Genomic DNA, 18,254 nt, shown 5'->3' with positions numbered 1-18,254 from the left:
ATTCATGAAGTGAAACCTAGAATTGGGCTGTTAACAAATGATGTCATTGTTCTCTATTTGATATGCAAAAATAAATATTTGTCTGTAAATTTACAGTACATTTTGAAAATTTTGCATTCATGAACAACGGAGATACAACTCAATAGGTTACTGCCAAGATGATGGACACAAGAACAGACATATTGACTGCTCACACTACAACCTACCAGGGTACAATAACAGCCACGCATATGCGCGCATGGAACACCGACAAAATTTGTTGAATTTCTAGCAGTAGTGTCTGACGTCACACAATTAGTAACAAGCCTGTAACCACAAATGAACAGCAAACAAGCAAAATGATCCATGTTCCAGTAAAGAGAATGTGGAATGTTACTAAACACAGTTACAGATATACTTGTCTCAATACAACAAAGTGGAAACCACAAGATATCATTTTATTCAATTTATTTGCTTTCAAAATGTGTTTCACAGCCTGGATGAAAAAGTTTTTGCAACAAAGTTTGCAACTTTTTTGCAATGATTGAATGATGACAGTGTTTTGTTGGCAAGTTTTAATCTCAAACTACCGGTAAAGCATACCATCACGTTATGTTTGAACTTTTCACAACTTAAGACTTGATGGGTAATGAAAGTTTGTGTAAGTGATACCGACACCATCTGCCATGACACAGTCACATACATTGACATACCATCAGCAGTACATGAATAAAACAAATGGTTTCTGAAGGTATTTGACCAACTCTGAAAGCTGGCAATATCATTGGTGTGCTTGCCAGCTGTGTTTAAATGTGCAGGCAGTGTTTCATCTTATATTGTTTTTATTAACAGCAATACCAAACAAAAATTACTCCAAAAAATAAATAGAGATTTTTTCAATTGAAAGTATTACAAATAATGTACAGTAATTGTCTCTCATTAAAGATTATGCTTTGAAGGTATGGTATAATTTGGAGGAGGGATTACAGAATTATAAACACATGGTTAGTTATTTGGAAACAGAAGTTTCCAAACTTTTCTGAAAAATTACCAGCTCTCTGAACACATTTTCATACATTCTGAAATTGAGTTTGGAACTCGAATATAGTATTAGATCTAGCTTGAAAGATTGACATATGATTTACATTATCTACAGCATTGATCAACTTCATTGCTCACTATACCAGTATATAACTCTTGCCTATAACATGACTTGGAACTATCACTGATAAACTGTACTTTAAACATAATGCGCACAACGGAACTTGGTCACATGTACGGTACATACAGCAACCATCATATAAGCAGGCCTTGCTAAAACTACAGAGTTACTTATAATTTTCAGTAAATAACCATGGATAACACATCTCTCTGTTATCATGTATGGATACAGGTCACTTTTCACTACACAGGTAGGGTTAATATCTACCAGTACAAATCAGATCTGCTATTGTTAAATTAACCTAGCAATACACTAACTACATAATGCAAATTTTATAGCCATTATGGCTGATGATATATACATGTAGCATGTAAGGTTGCAACCATTATTATTATTCACCATCAATATTTCTATCAGCAGCCTCAAAATTGTGATTGTTTCCAACATTAACATCATCTGCGGTGTTCTCATGTTCTGTTTCGCTTTGCAAAGTTACAATTGGTCGATGACAAAGCGGACATTTGTCTTGGACATACAACCACTTGCGAAGACACAAAGCATGAAAGATATGTTGGCAGGGTGTGATTCTAGCAGATTTTAAATCCTGATAACAGATTGCACAGACATCGTTGAGCTTGTCAATTTCTTCTTGTGTGGCATGAGGCAGGGAATTGACCTTTCTCATTGCATCGCGTCGTAACAGAAAACTTTTCCATCCCATTTGTGCTCGCTGCCAGACATTAAAGTAACAGTGTACCACAATAACTGATGCACCAATGATGCTATAGTCACTGTACATGGATTCCATCCCACCATACAGTAACACTGATATTGCAACCAGGAACTCCAAAACTCTGCAGAAGGCTTTGATGAAATAAACAAGGTCATCCAGGTTTTCCCAGGGTTCTTTGCGATAGCCATCAATCATAAACAAGGCATAAGTCACTGTTGAAGCAAGTACTTGTATCGATGTCAGCACACAACTTGACACGATGATCAGTAGCCAGAACTCAGTCTCGAAGAAGGTGCACACAATGTAAGTCATGTACAGTGGAAAGAAAAACAGGAAAAGACACATTGCCAACACACGGAGGTGATACAGCGGGTTGTAATTGTGTGCAGCAGTCAATGACATAAGCACTGGTTCTGTGATCTCATGCATGGATTGGATGGTTGAAGCAAATACAACAAATAAGACAATCCCAAGCAGAAAAATCCTCTGTAGTCTTTTCATTTCAAGTACTCCTGTTTGCAAAGCTAACAGTAATAATGTTATGCCTTCAGTCCAGCCTCTATGTAACATATTGTGATTTACAAGTCCCTCTAAACCTTGCAGATACACTTTACACATAGTCAATGTTAGAAATGCCACATATGAGACAGTATAACACAGCCCAACCAAGCTCCATGGACTATCACAGCAATCTGCAATGGCTGCCAGCAGTATTATGGCCCAGTTTTCACTGAGAATTGGATGGCTTTTTGTTGAAAAGTAGGCATGAATTTGAAAACAGAATAGCACCAACCACGATATCAGATAGACAGCAGGTATGAAGAAACGGCTGTACATTGCAAGAATGACACTGATGAATCCGTAGACTTCCATGTATTCTTGCAATGTCTGGTAGCCAGCTATAGCCATGTTATATGGTACGCAAACATGCTGTATCATGAAAAATGCAAGCTGTAAAGTGGTGAACGCCATGGCAAACGTCTGAACTGTTCTCAATTCCGTCAATGGAATGACTGTACTAAGTCTGGAAAGCAATGGAAGCAGGTACGCCATGAACATGAAATAATACTTCATCTTCATCAAATGTGTACACAGGATGGTGATTATGATTTGAACACTGAAAAACAGAATCCACATCTGAAAAGTGTCTGAATTTGAAAAGATGGATCCATTGTAGCCAGCCTGTAGTTCATTGTCAATGTACTTTGATGACAGGTAATGTGCCAGGACCATTAGCATACCAGTTAGAATATAGCGATACAGCTTTAATAGTTGTTCAAATGATAGGACTTGCACCAGAAAAGCTGACACGTAACCTGTTGAGATCAAAAACACAAGAACTAAATCAATAAAAAATTCCTGTGACTATGATTCCAAGGATGGCAATGTATCACATTTGATCATGGATGAACAAAACATTGACAAATATTGGAATTTATTTTGCATTGTTGTTACCTGTTGTAGGAGCATTTGTTATGAGAAACTGGGGGGATTTCTTACTTTGATGATTAAGATGTAAGGAATTGTGAATGAGGCAAATGTTATCACTTTTCACAAGTTTTTTGTTGATGAGTGGTAAATCATTAATTTTGAATTTACAAAGATTCTCACTTGTATATTGATATCAAGTAGGAATGTTGCCACAGTTCTAAAACACATGAAAACAGTCCTTCCATCAGTACTTCATTGTTTGGGGTGTGAATCTCATGATACGAACTTTAGCAACATAATTTTCACACTTGTGGAACATCCTTGCTGAGGCTAAGTTTATAACATGCCACGCAGTATTTTCCTGTTTAATTTTGTTTTCATCAGATTGCAAACTGTCTACATGTGTAAATTTAGGAAAAAATGAAAGCAGCAATATCCTGAAGCAATGAGAATTTCATGATTTATTGAAATACTTTATGAATCCATTGCAGTGATGATTTTTGAAGTCTTTTTTCTATGACCACATATCACTAATTTCAATGACATGATGATCTTTGTCTTTGTCATGTACACGTACAGATTTAAACCCCACACAACTCAACTTACTAATACTTTTGTGAAAACTGATGTTGAAATGGTGGACAATGCTACCTACAGTAGGTCTTAGAGATGAAACTGGTTGCATAATTGCAAAGTGCAAACTCAATCATGATTTGTGGAAAGAATCAAAAGCACTAATGAGGACAGGTACCACTAAGGTCTTTGGAGACTGTAAAATTGAAAGAATAGTTTTGATTCAGAACCGTTTTTGAAATCCTTAAAGTGGCACTCCCACTTGGTAACATTTTTATAACACATTTTTTTAATGCCAGCGGTCGATATTAGATGTGGCGACTGTGCGCGGATCGCGAGATATCGGTAAAAACATGCCATTTTCTGAGCGTATTTTTCACATCCCGAAATCTTACGATCGTTTCTGATTATGACCCGAAATCCCCCGAAGGTTTGTTGTTGTGTTGATTGACGATATCCTAGGGAGTCCATAATAAGTTCTAACGATGCAATTTATTTACCTCCCACTGCGAAGACTTTAATACACAGCATTATGCCTTTACCTCAGGTAAGTTTTTTTTAACTTCTCCTTAGTTTTTGTCGTTTTAATTATTCTCAATCAGTTGTACTATATTTTTAACCAATGCCTCATAGATATCAGTTTTTTGCCTGTAAAATATTCACCTTCTCTGATTTTACTACATTTTGTCGTCTGCCAGTGCTGAGACAGCCTGTCGGCCGAAACTAAGTTCTGTTTCACAAAAATGTTTCCAATTTGAATATGCAAGAAAATGTACAGTTCAGATTTATATCACTGATATCATCTCCTACCGCGTCAAGGTAGTTTTTGCCATATTCAGTTTCAAAATGTTGAAATCCTGTCAATGTCTATCACCACTGTATAATATTGCATTGTTGACTTGAGTCGGCTATTCGTGCAGTGCGCTCTTAGCAAGGCAAAGATGTGTTATACTTAGGTGTGTCGACCGCGATTATCCATGGTGTTTCCGTGATAAAATGTTGGTTTTTATGATGTCAAATGTACTCTAAATATTTAGACAGTTTTCCTGTAGAAAGGGTTTATCTGTGTGCGACCAGAATTGAATCACAGACCATCGATGCATCGATTATCAATGCGTGAATGTAGCCCGGGCCGGTTGCGGCAAGACAGATGCATCGTCCACCTCGGCAATAGATTTGGACACGTACGATAAACTACGATTCCTGACACTTATTACCCTCTGTCAGTTACTTTATCTAAATTGTCCCCTAGAAGATTGATAAATGTTTGCAAAATTTATACATTGAGTTTGGTTATGAATTGAATAAAGCCTGTGCACGAAAAATTTACATAGGGCCTACCCCTCACGGTGGTGAACGCCGCGTAGGCACGCGACAGCGTAGACTCGTACTCCCAAGATTTGTTGACAATGGCCCCAGTGCCGAACGTTCGATGTTCGGAAACTGAATTAGGTGGGCCACCGGAATTCAAACTTTTACTTTTTTGAGGACATGTTTTATATCTCGCGATCCGCACAGTCACCACGTCAAACATCGACCGCCGGCATTAAACAAATGTGTTTAAAATGTTACCAAGTGGGAGTGCCACTTTAAAATTCAACCTTCAGGGCTCGAAATTAACTTTTTCCCCTGGTAGTCCCACTGGGCTACCATTTTCTGAAGTTGGTAGCCCAGTGACAAGGTCTGGTAGTCCATGCATGAAGGAAGAGTTTTTTTTGTAAAGGATATTTTTATTCATATCTAGACAATGAAAGATTTATTTAGCATGATTCTATCCAGGAAGTGAATTTTCTAGTCATTGACATCAATACCTGCATATCATAGCCTCAGGAGAACGGTATAGCATGTGTAGTGGACAACGGTGACGCCTCAAAGTTTGAGGACCCGACCTATTCACACATACACAGAGCTTATATGCAAATTTTGATGTTCGCCATGACATCAACTTTTCACTCAGCACATGCAAACATAGCATGGCTAAATAGATTGGCCATGAATTTCAGGATGACAACTTGGTACAATCATGTCCTCAATACTTTCGTGGCAATTTTGGCTATATTTCTCCACCAAAGTACACTTTCATGGGATGATCTCGTACACTTCGGAAAGCGTAATTTCTGGATGGCCCTACAGCTTTTTCTTTGCAGTTTGAATAATTTTGTGTTTAATTGTGATTGATACATTGTGATTGTGATTGTGATAGTAAATAACTATGAAAATGAATTTTCATTGGCGATCATTTCCCGAGCCTGTCATCCAAGTACATCAGTTCAGATAATGATATTTTATTGAAAGTTTGTCGCAACAAATGCGACTGCACTGTCGCCTTTTAACTTGCATAACAAAGTCATGTATGTCTAGCCTTTCTGTGTCTAGCTTGGTTGACTGTATGAATGTCGATCATCTCACCGCGATCAACATCATGTCAACCATTGTCCAAGGCTTTGGTAGTCCATGTTGGCTACCATTTCATGGGTTTTGGTAGCCCCAGGGAAACTTGGTAGTCTGTGGACGCGGGACTACCGCTAATTTCGAGCCCTGACCTTGTAAACAATTGATGTATCTCTTTTCAAGTTGTATGTTCTGTATGTTGTATGTAGCGTGTTGTACTGTTCTTATTATCCTTTATATGACGCATGCGGATTGTCCCTCTCCAATAGTCTCATTATAATGCATTATTATGCCTAGTTGTCTGAAGCAAGTTAACGCTGACATGGTTCATATAAGGCAAATCTCACAGGTGGCATGGAGATGGTATGAGATAGTCAATTATTATGCAAGTTCATGGTGAAGTTCAGCATTTGTATAGTATAGGGTCATGTTTATTACTTTACTATAACTGATTTACTGAAATGTATATACTTGTGTATGTGTCAACTGAATGAGATTTGTTGTTGTAACTTTCTGTGGTCACATCTATTATGTGAGGTATTTCTTGGCATCAAAGTTTCAGCTGTTTTTAGGACATAGATGAAGGATGGAGAGACTGTTGCTTGAATTCCTTGTCAGTGAAAACTTTAAAATATAATACCCTAACCAACTGAAAGGATCACACTCAATTGTGATGTTATTGTAACTCAAAATTTCATAGACTTTTTGAAATATAGAGAATGTGAATTGTCGTACTTTGAAACCGGGTTTATTTGAGGTGAAAAGCTTTACTGATAAGCTGATGTCGCCTGGTACACATTATTGACCTGATCAGTACACAGAACAAATAATATCTACCGGTACATTCTGAACAGTACAGCTAAGGTCAGTACAGAACGGTTAAGTACAGAGTAAAGCATGTATGTACCAGTACATTTGTAACACCTCCATGTTAACACACCTGCCCGCCTACACAAGCTGAGTGAAATACAGATAGCTAAATAACAGTAAGGGATACAATGATAGGAAAGAGTTCCTTAAGGCCCCCACCCCAGATTTTTTCTTAGGTAGGATATGCAACACTTTTAAGTAACCCTAATGCTAATTCAAAACCCCTTACAAAGATGTATTTGATGTACTTCTTCCAAGGAAAGTCTGTGATCATGGAGGTAGCAGAGAGGTACCTCCATGCTGTGATTAATTAAAGTGATTTTTTGTGGTCGGGGCATAAAGGAACTCTTGCCTATTTGTGATATTCGCTATACCTAAAGTGAAATGGTATTTTTACCAAGAAATTGAAGAATCCTTGCCACGTAACCCACATCTATGAACACCAACTGAGTCGGTGCGGACTCCCTCTGCAGTATGTTGACAAGGTCAGCATGGTAGAGTATTTCCAGGAGAAAAACGGCTGGAACTCGAAGTAATATGTTAGCTAGTCTTTTAAGTCTTTCTGTCGCAGGTTCAATTTCCATGTCTGGTTATCCGAATGTTGGACGTAAGAATGTGAAATTTCATGAATAACATTCCACTGCTGACGAATAAAATGGCGAATTCATTGATAATATATATCTGAGTAGTGGTTCGGAATTGAGTGATTGTGAGACAGGCACCTCATTAGTTCGTTGACCTCACGATGGATCCTTTGGGCCTGACAAGTGACATTGACAATCTTGTTTACGTATCGGTCAACGAATGTGATCACATCAGATCGCCTAATGATATCTAAGCTGTCTTGGTAATGGGTCCGCGAAGCATATACAAGGCCTTGTCTTGATCCGTGACATCACTAACATTGATAAAAGTACATCTATTTGGCTGATGGGCGATGCAGTGCTTGCTCACTGCACTGCAAACTTGTCTGACGTGCCCCTCGACAGCTGTACAGTTTCAATGACATCCTTTTTCAAGCAACTCCATAGTGCACGAAACTAGAAATACCATTTTAATGTATAACGTTAACTTTTTCAAGTTTTAATCACAATCTTAACAAATTTATTAAATGTTTACATTCATAGAAGTCGATTTAGTAAATATAATGCATCATATGTCTAGTGCATATTTACAATGATTTTGAACGAGCCCATTGAACCGGAAGTATACTGTACTTTGTTGCAGCTGCCGACTGGCTGCATTTCCGCAACACAAAATTCAAGAAACTCACATATCTGGGCGTGACCCGTCTGAAAAATGGATGGGATCAATTTACAGTCAAACAGAACCTCTCCTGGACACTTAAAGTCAATTATTCTAGCAATTTTAGACGTTGTTTTACGAGTGCCTGCAATTTTTTTCATCGATGGCCTCCTCAACTACCAAGTACCCCTACCCTGGCAAGACCAATCCGTGTTTTCAGTTGTTGTAACGGTTAATGGTAAGTTTTCCTGAGCAATGAGTATATCACGACATTTTAGAGCTGTAATCCTGTTATCTAAATTATTAAACTTACAGCTTTACCAGTGCTATCAGGTATTTTTGCAGCTTTTCGTCCTGAAGACTGCTGGCACATACCGTCCTAAACCGCCTTAGCCCTGCGTATTACCATATTACTACTACCTCCATGGTATTACTAACTTTTACGATGCATGTATGTGTTGTCCCGGCATGATACGGGCACTGTACCCATGCGGTGAGTCAGGCCGATAAACGCCGAGAACACACGGCATCGTACACAGGGCTAATATCGTCCTAAGCTCTGTGTGCCCATAGACCTAAGTTTCGGGGGTCTATGATGTCGAGGGTCTACGGTGTGCACGTGCAGTTCCGCGAGTCTGCTATTTACAGCCACACCTTCAACCACTGACTTCGTCCGAGCATATGATGAAATTATCAACCTTTTGGATTCTTTATGTTGATGGGATCTTTGAATACCAGTCTCCCCCTTATTGTCTATACCTCGCTGTAGTTGTTGAGCTTGTCCTGTCGATGTAGTATAAGTTGCAATGGATGTAAAAACAGATTTTTACATCCATGATTTTGCCCAATACATTCAGCTCACTTGAGACGATGGGATATCATGATGCTTTTATCCCATGAGCTGGCCCAGATAAGATTGCCACTAGTGTAACGTAGAACAGGATAGATGAAAAATCTGTATTTTTAATACCCCTGTTCTAGCAGAACTTTTTTTAGTACGTACTGACCAATCAAAACTGTACCTACTATACTGTTCCCATGGCAGAAAGTTATTCATTCATAGATTCCAAATAATCTTCAGTGGTGCCTTGGTCTGGCTGCCCTTAATTTCAGGGTCCACAAGTAGGGAACTGTATACAATGTGATCCGTGGGTATTTGAAGGGTGTATGTTGTACACTGGAGTTGTACATTTAGGACTCATTGCAGTTGCCATACCTTGTGATAAAATAGAAATTTTAATCCTTGCTACACTTAGTTCAGCGGGATAAATAACATTGATATCTAAACCCTACGATCTGCAGAAAAGCAACATACAAGGCATGAAATGTCATGTCCTTCCATAAAAGGTACATTTCTTTCATTACATAGAGAGTAAGCACAGCTACCTTGCTCTGGGTTGCTGTAAACTTGGCCATCAGTGTTAGCCTGTCTCCTATTACTACATGTATGTAAATCAGTGCATCATTCTATTATGGTATGAAGCTTTGTGTCAGTGATCTTGACTAGCATGTGCAATTACTGCCAAATTCGAGGCACGATTCATTTATGCAAATGAGATTTTGGGTAGCAAAGGATAGCAGAGGTAGCCACGCACTAATACATTACAGCTTGAAATCTATTTATTTCAAGATTATTTGGTTTCCACTACCCTGATACCGATCGATACGTAGCGGAGACCTCGGCGGAAAAAATTGTGCCCCAAATCCTACATTGTATAAGCATGTGCCCAGGAGAATTACTGAATATGCTAATTTTCTGTGCCTTTTTTTTTTTGGCAGGATTGATACTTTCATTTATCATGTTCAGCTTATCACTCCATGTACTATTGAAAGTCTATGCCTTTGCCATGGCAACTACAATTCTGGGTGCTTCACATTGGTGGAATCAAGTATTCAATGAGAAATTCAGGGATGCCTTCCAACAGTCGAAAGCAGGGGACATCATAGAAGATACAGAGTTCTATGTGTATTTGTTTGTACAAATAGTCTATGCAACAATGTTTACAGTTTCCATCGGAACCAAGTATGTACTATCTGTGGGATGTATGACATACTCAGCATTTATCATGCCCATCATCTTCAGACTAGTCTTACCAGCATATGTAGAACAGTTTGATACAGTTCCATTTATCATTTACAAATTCTCTCAGTACTTTTCTATAGGAGCACCATTATTTGTTCTATGCGCTACCATAATTGGTAAAATACCAGAGATGTACTCATCCGCAAGGTATGCATTTGTACTAGTGCAACACATAATACGTAATTATGGTGTACACATATTCGTGGAAGACCAATGGCGGAGACTTCATGTGCCAACAGTACTGCGTGTTTTCTGGATTACAAGGTTCATGACACAAGCTGTATTCCTCACTGTCATGTTGTTGTCGGTGGAGGATCAGTCACTGTACACATTGGAATATGAGAAGATATGGGATATACTTAGCAATTTACTGATCAGTGGTTGTGATTCTACATTGACAGTGTTGGGAATGAGTGCTATCATTTCATCCATTGCCCAAAAGTTTGGCAGCATCATTCAATTTATCCTTGGAGGAGAAAATGATGAAGATAAACACATGGGAACAGTTTCAGCCATTCTGTTCTTTATCTTGGCATTACAGACAGGGTTATCTGGTTTAGCACCAGAACAAAGATTGGCCAGACTTTATCGGAACTTTTGCCTTCTACTGACAGCTATCATGCATTTCATACACAACATGGTCAATCCAGTCTTGATGGCACTCAGTGCATCTCATAACACATCAATTACAAGGCATCTCAGAGTTTTAGCAATCTGTTTATCACTATTAATAGCAGCACCTTGGTTGATGATTCATATTTGGAATAATTACAACATTAGTACATGGCTGCTGGCAGTTACAGCATTTTGTGTTGAAGTCTGTATAAAAGTATTTGTTTCCCTTCTTGTCTACTTACTCTTCATAATAGATGCTTACAGAAATACATTCTGGGAAAAATTAGATGATTACGTATACTATGTTAAAGCCTTTGGCAATTCAATAGAATTTATTTTTGGTATTTTCTTATTTGGTAACGGTGCTTGGATCATGATCTTTGAATCAGGGGGAAACATTCGTGCATTCATGATGTGCATTCATGCATATTTTAACATCTGGCAACAAGCAAAGTTAGGTTGGAAGGTGTTTATGAATAGACGTACAGCTGTTAAAAAGATTAATTCATTGCCAGTGGCAACAAATCAACAACTCGATGAACTAAATGATGTTTGTGCCATCTGTTACCAGGAATTATTGTCAGCATGTATTACGCCATGCAATCACTATTTTCATAGTTTGTGTCTTCGTAAGTGGCTGTACTTACAAGACAAATGTCCCCTATGTCACTCATACATCTACAAAGAAGACAAAGATAATGCAGAGGATGTTGATGAGGATGAGGAGGGAGATGAGGAGGAGGAGGAAGATGTCATCAACAATGACAATGATGAACATATCCAAGACAATGAAGTTCTGAGACATAGACAATATCCAGGGATACATAACGAACATGAAAACAATGTTCAAGAACATGAGCCTGTAGACAGCACGACAGATAACAGTGCACACAGTTTACAACATGAACATAATGACTAGATAAAGTGTGTGTAGGTTCTTTAATTTGTATATTATATACATGTATCTGTAATGTTAATGTGCAATATAATTAATTTTGTAAGAAAACTGACACTGACTTCAATCAAAAAAGAAGCAATAAATTTTAAGATTTTTGTTACAATCTATTATGTTTGTCCCTCTGTCTATTTCAGCTGTACAAGAGGTACTGGCTGTAATTCTCCTTATAATATGGCAATCTAGTACTGTTGTTATTATCATCATAATACTGAAAAAGTTTCTGTACTGAGCTGTTAAATTTTAAAATAAGGAGGATAAAATCCTTTTTTTGTGCATCACTAATCCATGTTTATGATATTCACAGTCCCTGGTTTTAGAAGTACAATTCCATCATGACATACATTTAATACATGCTGTACTCCATTTATCTGAACACCAAATTTGTTGCTGGACAACTAAAGGCAATTCACAAGTTCAAATAAATATGGAGCCTATGTTAAATCCACAGAAAAATATGTCATGGTCATTAGTAACAAGAAAATCAGTTTTACAGACATTCTGTAAATGGTTAATATACTTTTCTTTACAATATCAAGGAATGCAAAATTTAAGAAACTGACAATATACCAGTACAGACGCTCAATTTCAACCAATGAATTCATTTGTTTAGTATTACTATTCATTTCCACTCCATTACACTCCATTTTCATTTTGTTTGTAAGATAACGTTTCACCAGTGGTTGGAAACCTTGTTCATCTTTATTGTTCAGAAACCACACTGACATCAACATCACTGTTCACTGTATCTCTGCTGCTCACTTTTTATCATATCACGCTATTACATTCAATTCCAATCATGTCAGCTTATAATACATACATACTGGTAGATATTTCATTCTTTATAAATTTGTTTGAACAGTTTTGTGGAGGGACTGTGGTTTGAATTTCTTTTTCTAAATCAATGAATCCAGAAGTGGATTGTAAGATTGCTTACATTGTACATGTAAGCATTGTATGTAAAGATTGAAAAGTGTGTTGACCTATGGTTAACCACATCAAGATGACCCCACGTGAACTTTGTTATCCAGTATCATGAAGACAATGAACAAAGACCTGTGTGGGTGAACAAAGGCAATGTCAGATTATCTTTTTGCCAAGTTTCATTGAAATCAGGTCAGACAAAATGGAGTAAGGTAAGATTACAGACAGATCTAGATTATGAATCCGAAATCAAAAGAAATAGTGTTAAAGGGTAGTGTCATTCTGAGAGGTGTAGAAAAGTCTGAATGTTTTATACAGTGCATGGGCAAACACAGATAAGACCACTGGATATGCTAAACTGTTCAAACCGGTAGAGGGCGCTTGTCAAAGGTCATGTACGTATGTCTTAGGGAACTCTAAAGTAGTGGGCAGCTACTGATGGAAAAGCTTAGTACACATATTCTGCTTGTACTGGAGATAAATGGCTTTTGACAGCCCTGTGTGTTCATGAAAAATTGAGTTATCAAATCTGTGGCTACCTGGAAAACTTAGGCGATGCTGATGTGCTGGATTATATGATGTAGCTTGATTTTTGCAGAATGTTTGGCAGTATTGAGTAATTGATGGGTAGCTTGGTTCGATATGCAGGCACACCACTGTACAAGGCTTTCAAAGCAAAATAACACATAAAAGAACATTTAATGCATCTAATTTATTTGCCAATAATGAATATTATAAAAATAGAGGTATGCATATTCACAGAAATTTATACAGAAAATTACTTTCTCAACAGGAAATCCAAAGCCAGAATCTGTCCTACAGAGATCACTGTAAGTACAGGATATCTTGCAATCAGGTAAATTACAAAGTTTTGAGTATCAAGTGTGGTCAGAATCAGACGTATGCTCTTTACTATTAACCTTCATAGAAATTGAATATCAAATTCAAATGGTAATATTTGTAATGATACCAGGACATTAACCCTTGGAGATTTATCAAACAGACTTTGCCTCCTCACCCATCAGTTAGGGCTGGAAATAACTGTCTGTCTGGTAAATTTCCAGGGGCTGACTGCCCTTGAACTAGGACTTGGTAAGCATTTACATTATGTCAAGAACTATACAAAGTTGAATCTTCAAGTCACCAAAGAAACAAATACTGATATTACTAGACATGTTCTCAACACTATGTTACAAGTGGTATAGCCACAAACTAATGACGTCAAATTGCCATACACAATACACAGTGCCATAATTACAAGGCGTCTGTGTTTTGTGTGTGGCGATTTGACGTCATCAGTTTGTGGCTATACTGCTTGTAAAATTGTGCCATGTTCTCCAAAGAAAACCAACAATCTTCATGATACAATATCACTGTAGAGTTTCTCTCACAGTGATTTTCTTCCATCTTTTGTTGCGTTTCAAAAACACACTTCAATGCATGTGAACATTAAGAAAACACGAGTAACAGCAAAGACATATTTTCTATAAAACAAAGATACAAAAAGTTATAATCCGACACATAAACCAAACGATGCATTACAGATGTGACTATATCTTAACATTCCACCTGTGTGTAATGCTTACAAAATTGACTACTGCATTAGATTCAAGATTGTCCCATGATACATTTCACTATGTCACAGCAATAATACACTAGTTTGAGAGAAATGAAAATATACAAGCAAGTGCTATGACTGGATGTTACAGAAGGTTGAGAAGAGGAACAGGTGGGTTAAACAGTGCTTGCAGAAATGAAAGACAAAAATTGTTTTTCGAGAAAATGTACAGAGACGGAGTTATCAAAGTCTAGCTGGTTTGTGTCTCATTTGTTTTGGAGACAAGTGTTGAGATGGAAGATCAACTTGTGACAGCACTGAGACAATAATCATATAAACATGGGTGATTCACAGGTGGTTGTCATGCAAACAAAAATATTCCTTTTCCCTGCAAAGTCCATTTGAACTTCTCCACTCTGAAAACACCAAATGTGATTTCGCATTGTCTCTCATCTGGATGCAACTCCATTCAATTCATACAAATGGACAGTGCAATGATTCACAATCTCTAAATAATGAATTACGTAGTTTGACAAAAAAGTGTAATATACAGTATTAGCATATCAGCAAAGTTACATCTATCACTAATCTTTTGCTGAATCAGAAATTTTAGAATTTTCAGCCAATAACCATTTTTCAGAAGACTTGTGAAACAAAAAATAATTCATTAATTTGAGATGTTATAGTTTTGAAAAATAAAATGTTTTAATTGCCCTTCAGGCCAAATTTTTTTCTCAAAGGAAAGTTACACACTAAACCATGGAACAGCAATAGATTTGTGAAGGTAACAACTAGTATTTCTTGCTGGTCTCATTCAAAATGATATTTACATAGTTCAAACATTACTGACATGACATTGTGCAATTAAAATACACAAGAATGAAAACAATCATTATTCAAATAGATCCATTTTGTTTAAATGTACACTGCATCGTCATGCCATCAACCGTATCATTTGCAATCATTTTCCTGGTAGAAACATGATGTCAACAAATTAAAAACATTACCTACAGCGTAGTAGTAAGTGCCGTAGTACTTCAAATATTGTGGACAGTAATCTGAAATCAAAGACAGTAGAGAAGTCTTGCTTCTACTGCTTATGCTGAACTAAAAATCTTGTGACCAATTACATATACAGGTTACCATGACTTCTAATGATTACTAGCATTCATTTGTTTCTGTCTTTCATAAATTGTCTGCTATATGAGCCGTGAACGACGGATAAATCATTCTATCACTGGCAACATAATATATCATCTACAGGAAACTTTATCACCATACACACATTAGATCTTCACTACTATGACCAGGCTGTGCGTTAATGAACATGACACTGCCGATCTAAATGACACAAAAATTATAGCTTCACTTTTAAGTGATAAAAACTACATATCTGATATGAGACTTGTAGTTAGTGGACTCACAGTTATTATTTCCTTCAAGACAGTGACATTCTGTACACTATGTAATTTGGCTATCATCTCCATGGAAACAGCTCCATTAGAAAGGAACAAAACAATCCCATGCCAATACATCATCAACAACTTATCATTAGAAGTGTGAGAAATTTTGAAAAAACATGACATGGAAACACTCTCATGCATTAGGCCAATTTCTATTATCTGTCTGACATATTTTTTCACTTTACCAAGCAGGTGCAAGTCTTCATTATACCGATATTATACAATACAGCGTAGTGATTCTTGTTACTGATACACTGTCCAAACCTTTACCTAAATACTTTATACTTTACAAATTATGCAATTTGTATTAAAACAATCAAAACACTTCCTGGTGCAACAGCTCAAGCAAGATTTATGTGAACTTAGACACTGGCTTTGCTCATTGTCCATTTGCAAAATATATAAAGCTATCCATGTGAACAAATACATGTATGTACAATAACAAAAATCAGTAAGATTCACACAACCTCAACAGAAAGGCTCATTGCTGTATGAGATTAGCCATTGGGTATGCCAAGTGTGGACAAACAACAACAACAAACAATTCAATGTTTTCTACAAATGGATAATATTAAAACTATCAATAATATATAATGGTGGCAAGAGAATACTACCAATTAGCCTTTATGAAATCTAGATAGGCAATCACATAACATGTGTGACACTGTCCCTTTGACGTGTACATTCACACTGTCCCTTTGACGTGTACATTCAAGACAGAAGTTCTTATATACCATTGAAAAAGTAACATAATATTTGATCTGAATTTTTCACTGACTATATATACATGCTAAAATGTTTGATAGACATTTAAACCAAGCAACGTAATTAATTTTGCAATTCACACTGAACACCTTCACCCATACAATTTTTAATTCATGTTTTATATATTGTAATACATATGTGATAAACAAAAGCTTTCTGGTAAATTTTCAACAATATTTTGGCAACTGCAAGTATCATACATCTTCTATAATAAATTCAAACACTTATATATGTTTCTCTTCATTCTAAAGACTACCATTTTATTTTACAAAGCAGATAATTATGGCATAATTATATAATCTTGAAAAGAATGATGTTCCAAGAAGACTTGTAAGTGGGAAGTACTTGAGTCATAGAGGGTAAAAGAGGAGTAAGATGATTGGTTCAACCCTTTTGCTAGAATGGTTTGACCCAGAACCATTGTTATCAATGGTGATTGTGGACCTGTTTACAGAGAATTGGGGGTGAACAGATTGAGGGAATGCTTTCTCTAGTTCTACGTAAAACTGTTCTCACTGTATTAAGAAATGTACACAAAATTTCAATAAACTCTCTCTCAAATGATATGGTGTGATCAAAGGAAATAACATTGTACAAAGACTCATGACATAAAACTACATATCACGTTACTGTCACATCATAGAATGATATTTTTGTAGTGAAAATGAAATCTTTTCAAGGTCATATCAAACATTACATACCATTCTAGTCACCTTTTAAACCTGTACATCAAAAATTATAGAATATAATGACTGTAGAGAAATTGGAATCAATCAAGAGTAACACCGCCAAAGTTTGAAAAGTTTATCATTGAATATATGGATTAAATGGATATTATTAGATATATGTCTATTTAACATTCTGAATAATACAAACATTTACTGTGATGAAAAATTTTCATGGTATTTTACACCAGAATGGAAATGTGTTTACTTTGAAGACCAAACTAAACAGCAGATGACTGCTGTCTATGAAAGAATAATTATGACCAATATACTGATTAATGTGTATCATACTGGTGAAGAGATAGATCACTTTCCCTTATTTCATGACCATGGAATAAACTTTCGCTATCCTTCCGCTTGACCATATGCCAACTACTACAAATTTCCTAAGTCTGTTTCTCAAATATGAATGTGCACCTATTCTGGAATAAAAAGTACACACAGTGTTCCATGGATAACATAGGCCAAAGAGGTCATGTGATGGCGGTACACACAAAACGAATCGCACAAACATGTATGTATAAGAATACATTTACCATATATGTGCTCGTGCATATTGTTTTGTTTCTTTGTTTGAACTTTGAGTGTAACCTGTTTTTCACCACGATGGCTTCATAGAATCATTTCAAACTTTGAGTTTGGCTCATTTCCTATTCTTTCCAATAGGATGTGCACAACTACAGGGAAATGTGGGAATGAAGGTTAACTCTTCAAGTCAAGTCTCAGTATCTGTCTATTTTCACTGTTTTAATGTCATATGCTGCAGATTTGTAATGCTGTAA

The 18,254-nt window shown here is 36.7% G+C and overlaps 2 protein-coding genes across 2 annotated transcripts; one reads left to right on the top strand and one right to left on the bottom strand.

Annotated features, from left to right (window-relative positions):
- Nucleotides 1-432: 432 nt before the first annotated feature.
- LOC139120806 (RING finger protein 145-like) lies at nucleotides 433-8,151 on the bottom strand. Its single transcript, XM_070685371.1, has 2 exons — nucleotides 7,537-8,151; nucleotides 433-3,190 (listed from the first exon to the last, which is right to left on the bottom strand). Exons 1-2 carry the CDS (start codon nucleotides 7,721-7,723, stop codon nucleotides 1,533-1,535), a joined length of 1,845 nt encoding a protein of 614 aa, XP_070541472.1. The 5' UTR covers nucleotides 7,724-8,151; the 3' UTR covers nucleotides 433-1,532.
- A 206-nt stretch (nucleotides 8,152-8,357) lies between these two features.
- On the top strand, nucleotides 8,358-12,147 carry LOC139120805 (E3 ubiquitin-protein ligase RNF139-like). The gene is made up of 2 exons (XM_070685370.1): nucleotides 8,358-8,622; nucleotides 10,164-12,147. Exons 1-2 carry the CDS (start codon nucleotides 8,439-8,441, stop codon nucleotides 11,999-12,001), a joined length of 2,022 nt encoding a protein of 673 aa, XP_070541471.1. The 5' UTR covers nucleotides 8,358-8,438; the 3' UTR covers nucleotides 12,002-12,147.
- Nucleotides 12,148-18,254: the final 6,107 nt, after the last annotated feature.

Source organism: Ptychodera flava, chromosome 20, assembly GCF_041260155.1.
Source record: "Ptychodera flava strain L36383 chromosome 20, AS_Pfla_20210202, whole genome shotgun sequence".
Classification (NCBI taxonomy): domain Eukaryota; kingdom Metazoa; phylum Hemichordata; class Enteropneusta; family Ptychoderidae; genus Ptychodera; species Ptychodera flava.
This window is presented reverse-complemented; position numbering and strand designations above follow the sequence as displayed.